The sequence below is a fragment of the Penaeus chinensis genome, chromosome 17 (genome assembly GCF_019202785.1).
Source record: "Penaeus chinensis breed Huanghai No. 1 chromosome 17, ASM1920278v2, whole genome shotgun sequence".
Taxonomy (NCBI): domain Eukaryota; kingdom Metazoa; phylum Arthropoda; class Malacostraca; order Decapoda; family Penaeidae; genus Penaeus; species Penaeus chinensis.
The window spans coordinates 20949806-20959805 of NC_061835.1; the positions used below are offsets into that span (position 1 = coordinate 20949806).

At 33.9% G+C, this 10000-nt stretch overlaps 1 protein-coding gene across 1 annotated transcript in view; it reads left to right on the forward strand.

Moving 5' to 3' along the window:
* The window catches only part of LOC125033985, a 10098-nt gene extending 1292 nt beyond the window's left edge, over positions 1-8806 (forward strand). Inside the window, exons 2-13 of the mRNA XM_047625598.1 lie at positions 51-115; positions 1087-1183; positions 1711-1869; positions 2447-2518; positions 3094-3324; positions 4059-4271; positions 6337-6449; positions 7060-7303; positions 7740-7949; positions 8118-8321; positions 8481-8595; positions 8709-8806. Coding sequence (XP_047481554.1) covers positions 51-115; positions 1087-1183; positions 1711-1869; positions 2447-2518; positions 3094-3324; positions 4059-4271; positions 6337-6449; positions 7060-7303; positions 7740-7949; positions 8118-8321; positions 8481-8595; positions 8709-8758 — 1773 coding nt within the window. The 3' untranslated portion in view covers positions 8759-8806. The remainder of the gene's footprint in view (positions 1-50; positions 116-1086; positions 1184-1710; positions 1870-2446; positions 2519-3093; positions 3325-4058; positions 4272-6336; positions 6450-7059; positions 7304-7739; positions 7950-8117; positions 8322-8480; positions 8596-8708) is intronic.
* The last annotated feature ends 1194 nt before the right edge of the window (positions 8807-10000 follow it).

Consider the following 10000-nt stretch of genomic DNA (forward strand, 5'->3'; position numbering starts at 1 on the left):
CCCTGAGTATTTAATTTCTATTATTACAAATAATGTTTTCTTGTTTTCAGAATCCCAAGGTTTTAGAAACTCATGCCAAGGAGATTAGTAATTTACTTCATCAGAAAACAACAAGGTTAGTAGAAGTAACTGTGTGGTAAAAGTTTTATTTATTAACCTGATGGATTCGGGGGGCTCATGACCCGCATGTGAATCAATTCCAGGCATTGGGCTTAATTGAGTGGTGACCCTTCCAGATGGTTGTAGACCTGGCCCAAGGTTCAAATTTGTCCCCTTTGATATGCTGTATAAAGATGGTAACAGACTCTTTTTCCTTGAACAGACTCCATGTTATCTCTCTAGGAGTCTGCAATAACATTTACAATAAGTACCATTTTGTTATTTGTGTTATCTTTTACATTTTTCCTATTATTCAATTTTCTGTAATACTCGTGCCACCAGCCACAGGAGAAGGAATAGGTACCTGACTATGGAAATAGTGTCCTCCTTGTAGCTGCTGCTCTTCCATGCATGGTTCACGGATAGTTCATTCCCCCCTTGGTGGAAATAAAGCAAGAACCCTTTCCTAAGCGTGCACCGAGTTTAATATTCCTCCTAGGGTATTGTACACTCATTTCCATCACTGAGGCCTTCAGCAGAATTTTTCATGATTACACATTCCTATTTCCCCGGCCCTCTGCCAGATTTTTCCCTAACAGCATTGTCCCGTCACATGGTGTTCAACCAAATATTATAGTCATATTTTGTAAAATGTTTGTCAACCATTTTTTTTTTTTATCTTTTAAATTTTACTTTTAGTTGCTATATATTTTTCCCATAAAGGAACAATAAATCATATATTACGTTTTTGATAAAATATACTGTAATATAAATAGAGTAACTTTTAAAGAGAGTATGCTATCTGCTTATTACAAAAAAGTTCAGACTGCCATGCTAGTGGTATTGATCTGCACCTCTATTAAAAGCTAATCAATTAAAAGCATTGAAAGCATGAAAATTTGTCAACAAATATAAGTAACTTTTCTTAAAGAGTTAGCTCTTGCTTTAATGCATTCTTTCAATAACATTGATCTTTTCTATTTTCAGGCGAAATGCAATTAAATTCTTAGTGCCATTGATCCAGCAGTGCCCAAAGGATATTCTGACAGCACAGGGACAAACATGGCTTCAGTTCTGCAGCATGGTAAAAGTTTTGCATTTGTCTATCATCATTAACACAAAGACAGAAGATAGTTGATAAAAAAGGCATGTCAGATTGATAATAGTCCATCTTTTTCATTTAACTTTAATTCATTGCTGCTGAGAACAGCATACAATGCTGTTCATATCTGTAATCTGAAATATGAAGACTACTTGTTGATCTAGAAGTAATATATATCTATATTTATCTGTCTATCTTTCTTTCTTTCTGTCTTTCTGTTTGCCTGTCTATCTGTGTATCAATTTGTCTCTATGTCTATTTACCTATGTATCTATATGTCAGTCTTCCCCCTAATCCCTAATAAGTGATGTTCATGGGAAGGTATAGATTAAGGTTGGCTGATGAAATATAACATTCTCAGAATAACTGTACTTGATGTTGAAAAGTTACAGGAAAATATATAAATAGAATACCCAAGCAAAATAATTATTTATTCCCCTTTTTTCTCTTTCCTTCCTTTCCAAAATTACCTCCGTTCATTGTTTTTTTATCTTTTTATCACCCAACAGATTATAAATGCACCCTCTGGGGCCAAGGCAAAGCGCACTGCTTGCTATTCCATCCTTCTCCTTCTCGAGAGAATACCAAAACTACCAGAGCTTCATCGGAAGTTGATATCGCAGTCTGCCGCTCCGCTGGTCACATCTCTGGCTGGAGCAGTTTCCTATGTAATTATCTTGACATTTTCTCAGTTGTAGAAATCTGTAATTATTAATTCCTTTTATGTTCCTTGATTATCTTGACATTTTCTCAGTTGTAGAAATCTGTAATTATTAATTCCTTTTATGTTCCTTGATTTGATAAAGAGAATTCTTGCTCTGTTTTTTTAGAAAAAAATGTATTCTCATTGGCATGTAAACAATGAAATTGTAGATTTCACTGATGTCATGTTACTTCTCACTGGAAAAAAATCTGTATTAATTGTTTTTTGAATGCAACATCACTGAGAATATATAGGATTCATTTGAAACAGATGTCACTAAGCTTATTTGTATAAGATATTTTTTCTGCTAATTTATCAACAAGGTAGAGCAGTCTTCTTCTACTCCAGTAATATATTGACAAAATATGTAAGATAAGTCTGTCATAGCCTCAAGATATCCTATATAATAGAGCCATCCTCAGAGAGATAATGAAGCCATGATATTTTCTCATATTCCTGTCATAAATTGATGAAATTCAATCTTTTGATTAGTAATTAGATGGTTATGTGTAGGAGGCCAATGAATTGTTGTTTATCTACAGTGGAGTCCAGCTGCTCTTAAGTGTTTACAAGAGTACATGAAGGTGTTCCCACAACAATGCTTACCTCATAAGGTATGTAATCTCACAGCTTGTATATATGCAGTATATGTATACAAACATGCCATTTATATTTGCACAACCAAAATGATGCACTATAAGTTATAATGTTCCTAATTTTTTAAAATGGTATTTAAGATGATGATGATGATCATCATCATTATCATCATTATCTAATCATCATTATCATTATCATTATCATCATTATCATTATCATTATCATCATTATCATTATCATTATCATTATCATTATCATTATCATTATCATTATCATTACCATCATCATCATCATCATTATCATTATCATCATTATCATTATCATCATCATCCACTGAAGCATAGTTCAAATACTGCAAATTTATGCATTTTTTTAGTTGTATAAGAAAAGCTCTCTCTCTCTCTCTCTCTCTCTCTCTCTCTCTCTCTCTCTCTCTCTCTCTCTCTCTCTCTCTCTCTCTCTCTCTCTCTCTCTCTCTCTCTCTCTCTCTCAACTACCCAATTTTTTTCTGCCCATTTACCTAAAGCGGCACTGTCATAATCATCCTACCGCCTCTTTCATAAGGTGCTAAAAATCAATAATCTTTATATAGGCGGCCTTAGAGGAATTACTGCTCAAGAAACTAGACTCTCCCCTCACCTGCACTGGTCAAAAGTCGGAAGTGACGTATGCAGGTCAGGCCTTCGCGACATTGCCACTAGCTGGAATTGGGGGCAAAGGAACCAGTAGCCGTTCGGAGGCGAGGGGACGGCAGCTAACCCAGCTCATTTGCTTGTCACATCACCTGATGGACTATCTCTTTGAGGGTATTGTTGAGAAAGAGGTAAGTTTTTTTTTTTTTTTTTATAGAAGTTGTTTCTTAGATTGAGGTAGATGTTGATGGTGTGTTCTCTTATTTATGGGCTGTAATAGTATGAGCAATATGTGTGTAGCAATATCTTGTGTTGGGTTAAGTTGCTTAGAAAGCAAGTATGCTGAAAATGCTTATAGCTTGATAGGCTTACAGCCATGGACAGTGCCATTATTCTTTGTCTTCAGTAAGCCATAAGTCTGAAATAATTTTGCTAAATGTAAATCATATTTTAACACTGAATTTACTTCATTTACATTACAAGTACTAAGACAAATGGAAAATTTATGTTTGTTGGACTATAGCTTAATGCAGTTCACTAAAAAAAATGGAATCTACTATGTGTTTATTGCTTGATCTTGGCATTGGTTATTTATACTCATGAGATGCATGGTCTTTTTTATGTACTTTTTTCTGGATTTTTTGTAATTGTTTTCATTGTTTAGGATTTTTTATCATAATTTTCATTCAGATTCATAGTTTAATTTTTATTATTTCCTGATTTAATTTATTGTGTTATGAAGCCCAAATCTTATTTAAAGGAAAAATACATTTTTTGTAATTTCTACAATGTTCGTCATATTACTGAAACACTTTTTAGATATTTATCTCAAAGATTATTTTACATGATGCACCAAAGACAGAAACACCATGATGTTACAAAGGTAATACAAATTTATATAAACTTTGTCTCTCTTCTTTTGCAGTCCTATAACCACCCCAGAGAATACACATTCAAGCTGAATCCACTGCAGCCTGTGGGTTATTATGATAAAAACCCACTCTACACACACATGTTGGCCATCACCCGATTAATGAACACGTTGAAGTTCATATCGGAAATGGTCTCTTGTGAAAATAATGATGCCATAACAGTGAAAATGAGCAATCTTTTGGGACCAGTCTTTAGGATGTTACAGGTATGTTTATCTGTATTGCAGTCCAGTGTTTCAAATGATATGATTTCTTATTGTTTTCAGTGCTTTAGTTTAAATGTTGGAATGATGAGTTTAAGATTTTTTTTTTTTTTTTTTTTTTTTTTTTTTTTTTTTTTTAAGCTCAAATGTGAAAGTAGTGATATTATAATGCATTTCACTGAGAAAATATACTCTTATTCAGTAATGTGAATGATTAGTTATGTTATGAGTATGTTTTTTTATGAATTGGGGATTATTTAGTTATGAATATATGTTTAAATATGGAAAGATAATGGAGGAACTGGAAATGAAGAATGAAGTTATGGGTAAATATTTGATAATTATGGATTATTTAGGAGTGAGTTTATGTGTAGGTATGGAAGGGTAGCAAGAGTACCTTGAAATTAATATTAAGTTAGTTTTAAGTATTAAAAAAAGCATCTACAGGTAGTCATTAGTTTACGATAGTTTCATTTCTGAATCCAAACCATAAAATGACACAATGTAAAGTGAAACAATTATTTCCATAAGAAAATAACTGTAAAAGATAATTCATGTTCCCTAACCTCCCACCCAAACTTCATGACTTTCAAAATAGTGGAAAATAATTGAATTTGGCAAAATAAACAACCAGTAGGTAAGTGACAGAAGTTGTATGAATTTATTATACACAATAATGTACAGTCTGATATACCAATTTAGGATTTTAGAGAAAAAGTTTTTGAGTGATAGTGGCCATTCACACAGATGCCAAACTAGAGAGGTTAAACCCAATGACTACGTGTTTAGATACTGGCCCTTATATTTTTTTGTGAATTTTGATACATACAGATGGTTCCACATGTGCTCAGCAACCAAGGAGTCTATCAGTAGGCCCTAGTGACTGTGCTTGATTTCCCCATTCCTTAATTTTGTGGGAAAATGGGTGTTTTTTTTTCTAATACTATCGATAGTGACATTGTTATTACTCTTATTGTTATTATTCTTACTAAATTGTTATAAAAATATTGATAACATTATAGACAGTAAAATAACACAAATGAAGCTTTCAAAAAATCAAGGAAAAGGGTAAACAGGTGAGATAGGCAAGACTAATAATTGATTCCTTGGTGACTAAGCACTTGTAGAGCCATCTATGTGCCAAGACAATAGATGAACTTTTATTACAGTGGGCATGGCATTGTATTCTCGCCATTGTAAAGCTGCTGCTTTACGAAAAAAGCTATCCAACTTGGCTTCTTTGTTGCTTCTCTTCTCCTTGTATAGTCCTTCATAAAATTGAAAAGCTTCTCTGAAATCATTTGCAGTTTTCAAGCTTCTTTCCCTGTTCAGTTCTGCATCCATATAGGGAAAAGATCAGCAAGCCACTTTACGTTAAGATCTTTTATGTTCTTTATTTTATTTCCTTCTTAAAGTGCTTTCACCTTGTGCTGTATTGTCATAGGGCTCATTAGAGCTTTGAGGTGGTTCTGATCTTCAAGCCATCCTTTCAATCTGGGTGCTGCAAGAAGAACTTACATGGAATAACTTGTCCTCTTTATCTTCTTGTTTGCTTAGATTATTTGCACAGTTGAGTGTGGCAAGTCTAAGTCCTTTTGTGACATCATTGTTTAAACATTGTTTAACATTGTTTCATAGCAAGTCAGATACTCTTGCACTTTCTTAACTTCTTGCTGCCTTCATCATTACTTGATGTCCTGTTGGGAGCCATATTTTAGGATGATATCTCAAATTGTGTGTGGGCAAGAACCACAGCAATGAGCACTATACAGGAGGGAATAGAAGAATAGGTGAAGCTTCAAGATGCATTTGAAATTCTGAGAACTGCACACTAATGAATCATACCTTTGTTAAAAATACCATTATTTTGAATCACTCATAATATAAAAAAGCAGGAGCCATAAAGAAATCACTAAAGGGAAACATTGCAAACAGAGGTACAGTAATATAGAGATAACCTATTTATTAATTCTTGTACAGATAAGTTTTGTTTATCTGTTTATTTTAAGGAGAAGATCTAAATGAAGGGTTATTGGAGTGTCTTATTAATATTTTACCATGTTTGCAGATGGAGACTTTTGTTCTGAAATCCTACAAGAGCTATGAACATAAATTATTAGCCTTCTTTATGCCAGCACTTCACCAGCAATGTCTGTTGATGCTAAGAGACTTCCTGATCAGGTACAGTTTCCAAATGAAATATTCTCATATATTGAAATGGTATTGAAATCATCATTCTCATTGATTGTCAGGTCTTTAATATGTGGTCAGCATTCCTCTTCTGCTTATTTAGTTTTGGAAGCTGGTCCATCATTTTTCTTTCCAGTTGAGAGAAGATAGGTTCAGTACAATATCTGATGTATTTTATCCAGTTTTGTTGCAATACATCTGTACCATTCAGTTTTAGTTATATTTAGAGGACAAGGCATATCTCATACAACCTATTAGTTATAAGAACAGTGTTAAAAAAATACATTATAGTGAAATGAGTAATATATATATATATATATATATATATATATATATATATATATATATATATATTTTTTTTTTTTTTTTTTTTTTTTTTTTTGAGGTAATAAACATTGTGTGTGTGGGGGCGGGGGTGGTGGTGAAAACACACAATTTGTTTATGAATATCTATAAATATATTTTCATGTTAGTTTCCTTATTATGATTAGTTTATTATCAGTATATATTTTTTGTTATTACGACCATATTTATAACATTTATTAGGTATATATTTCTTAATATTTTTGTGGTAATGATATTTTCTTATTTTTATTTACAGCATGAGAGATTGTGTAGACTTGTACTTCAGCCTTATAGCAGAATTGCTCACTGCAACCATAAGGTCTTACTATGACAGCAAGGCCAAAGCTTGGGCAACTAATGGGCAACAGACAAGGATTATCGCATATTCTGTCATGACCACTCTGGTTGAAGTGTCTCAGGGAAGGCATCCAGCGTCACCCAAGTTGATCGATGTCATTGTGGAAGATCTGATGCCAAAGAACCAAGAATTTACAATAAAGGTAAGTCAGCTGCACTAGGGAGGAACCTGGATTAGATTAAGAAGTAGAAATTTGTGCTTGAAATGAGGATGATGGGGATAGGAATGGGAATGGGGAGTGGGATGGGAATGGGGAGTGGGATGGGAATGGGGAGTGGGATGGGAATGGGGAGTGGGATGGGAATGAGGACGGGGATAGGGATGGGGAATCGGAAGGAGGAATAGGGTAAGAATGGTGTTGATGATGGTGACTATAGAAAGAATATATTAGATGATATGACTATTAAAAAATGCATTTGTTTAAGAGGAAATCTTTAGGAACTCATTATCGGCATGGATGTGTGTGTGTGCTGTATCTTGATAGTCCCTCATCTTTAATAATAATAATAACCTAATTTTTCATAACTTCAGGAATATCATGGATCAATGAAATTTACTGAACAAATGTCCTGTTGCAGAGCTATGGCAGCAGAGGACTGTCTAATCTCACGCTGCAGAAGAAGAAGAGCAAGAAGAAAGGATACACAGTCTCGACAAAAGACTCGGAACCATCAAACACTCCTCTTCCAGAATATGAAAACTTTGGCAAGGTTGTTACCGCTGCCCTGAGATTAGCAGAAGCCTTGTTTAGATATGCGACACATTCCACACCCTTGATGTCGAGACAGGTGAGGATGGAGAGTGAGAAAAGCATTGATGTGCAGTACAGAATTTGTTTTTTTGAATATGTAGGAAAATGAAAGTATGTATACATCAAAGTATACAACTGTTTGTCTATATATTTATGTTTAATATATGCATAGATAATCATACCAAAATTATGAATACATTTACAGGCATTACAGAAGAGAGTCATAGCTGTGACAGATCGAGTGATGAATGGTAGCCAAATGCCAGTCATCTACTTTGGTGATACGACACGAGCACAGCTGTTTAAAACTTTAACATGTATGGCAACTCACCCTGATCCAAGGTGTCCTGTACCATATACTATGATTTTACATCTGTTTCAAATGGGCCTGCATGATCATCACATGTCGGTAAGAAAGCATAAGCATTTCTCTTTGTATTTCTTTACCTGGTTATTCTAGTTTCCCAGTCATAATGTCTTACAAGATTTTAGATATCTGTTGATAAGGCTTGCAGGATTTTGAAATATTTAAATTAAAAGTCCAGGTATTAATCAGAAGTTCTTGTAGGTGGTTGCTGCTTGTCAAACTGGTCTTTCGTGTGTTAGCTTCATCACTGCCAACCCACAAATCTCCATGCTAACACAGGTCTTTGAGCAACTGCAACGGAGAACTGATAGTTATGGTAAGGTTTACAGTTGTTTGCTCATGATTATTGTACCCTTTTATGCCAGTGTGTACTCAGTGATCAAACTGCTTCTGTTATATTGTTACTACTATTTCATTTCTTTTTTTAAGACGCTGAAGAATATGAAGGACAAAGATGGTGTAAATGGAATGGTTTGTGATGAACAAGATGAGGAAAAAGAACAAGAGGAGGAGGAAGAAAATGAAGACAAAGAGGAAGTTGAAGAAGAACAAGAGCAAGAAGTGGAAGTTGATGAAGAAGAAAATGAAGATGAAGCAGAAGCAGCAGAACATGATGAGAATATGGATAATGAACAGGTATGAAAGTTCTCACCTCTTTTTATGCACTTATGGTAATCCAGTTACAAACAGTTAATCCAATATTAGCTTTAGGGGTCTTTGAATAAAAATTATCCACCAGAATAAAGGAAAATCAGTAAATTGTGGAAAATAGGTTTTCTACCAAGTACACTACTGTTATGCTTTTTTGGGGGGGGATTTTGGAAATGTCAGTGAAGTATTAATACTGTAGTAAATACATTTCATATGTGTGGAATATGATTTTAAAACCTTTGAACTTTTATGTATGCTTTTGCATTTGAAATATGAATTAACCCCAAAAATATGTTGAATTCATAATTTTGGGAATTGTACTCAGTATCATGTAAGAAATGCCTTCTATAAATACATGTCAGCCTCTTGTAAAAGCAAGATGTGTTCCTCCTCAAAAAGGGGCTAATGAAAAAAAGGCCAAACCTAAACCTGCTAAAAAAATTTACATTCTTATATTACTGTAAGCTTTAACATTATATGGCTACATGCAAGTGATACTTTCTCAGCTTTATGGTATAGGCATAGTGTTCTGATTCACATGTGATTTTTATTGATGTAAGATCAGTGATTGAACTTTTTAAAAATTTTTGATTGTTGAAAATTTCCATTTGGGGCCACTGTAAGCATTTGAATTTATTGCCTTTTTCATAGGCTGTAAATTAGGGTTAGTTACATACCATAGATAACTTTTTTTTTTTACCTCATTTTCTCTGTCTTGCAAATGGGAAATAGAATAGAACTTGAATGTTTGCTGTTTTATGCAACACAAGGTAAGATTTACTCATGTATATACTTATACTGTAAAAACTCAAGAGGTTTAAAGAAGGAACGGATGGAAAAATAGTCTTTCCTCCTGCTTCTTAACTCAATTGGCATGGATGGCAAGAATACATGCCACGTCCACTGTGATATAAGGTTATATATTGTATTTACATATAGAAGCTCTACAAGTGCTTAATCACCAAGGAGTTAGTTATTGGTCCTACCTGCCTCACCTGTTTACCCTTTTCCTTGATTTTTATAAAGTTTCTTTTGTATTATTTAATTGTCTTTCATGTTACAAGGACTTT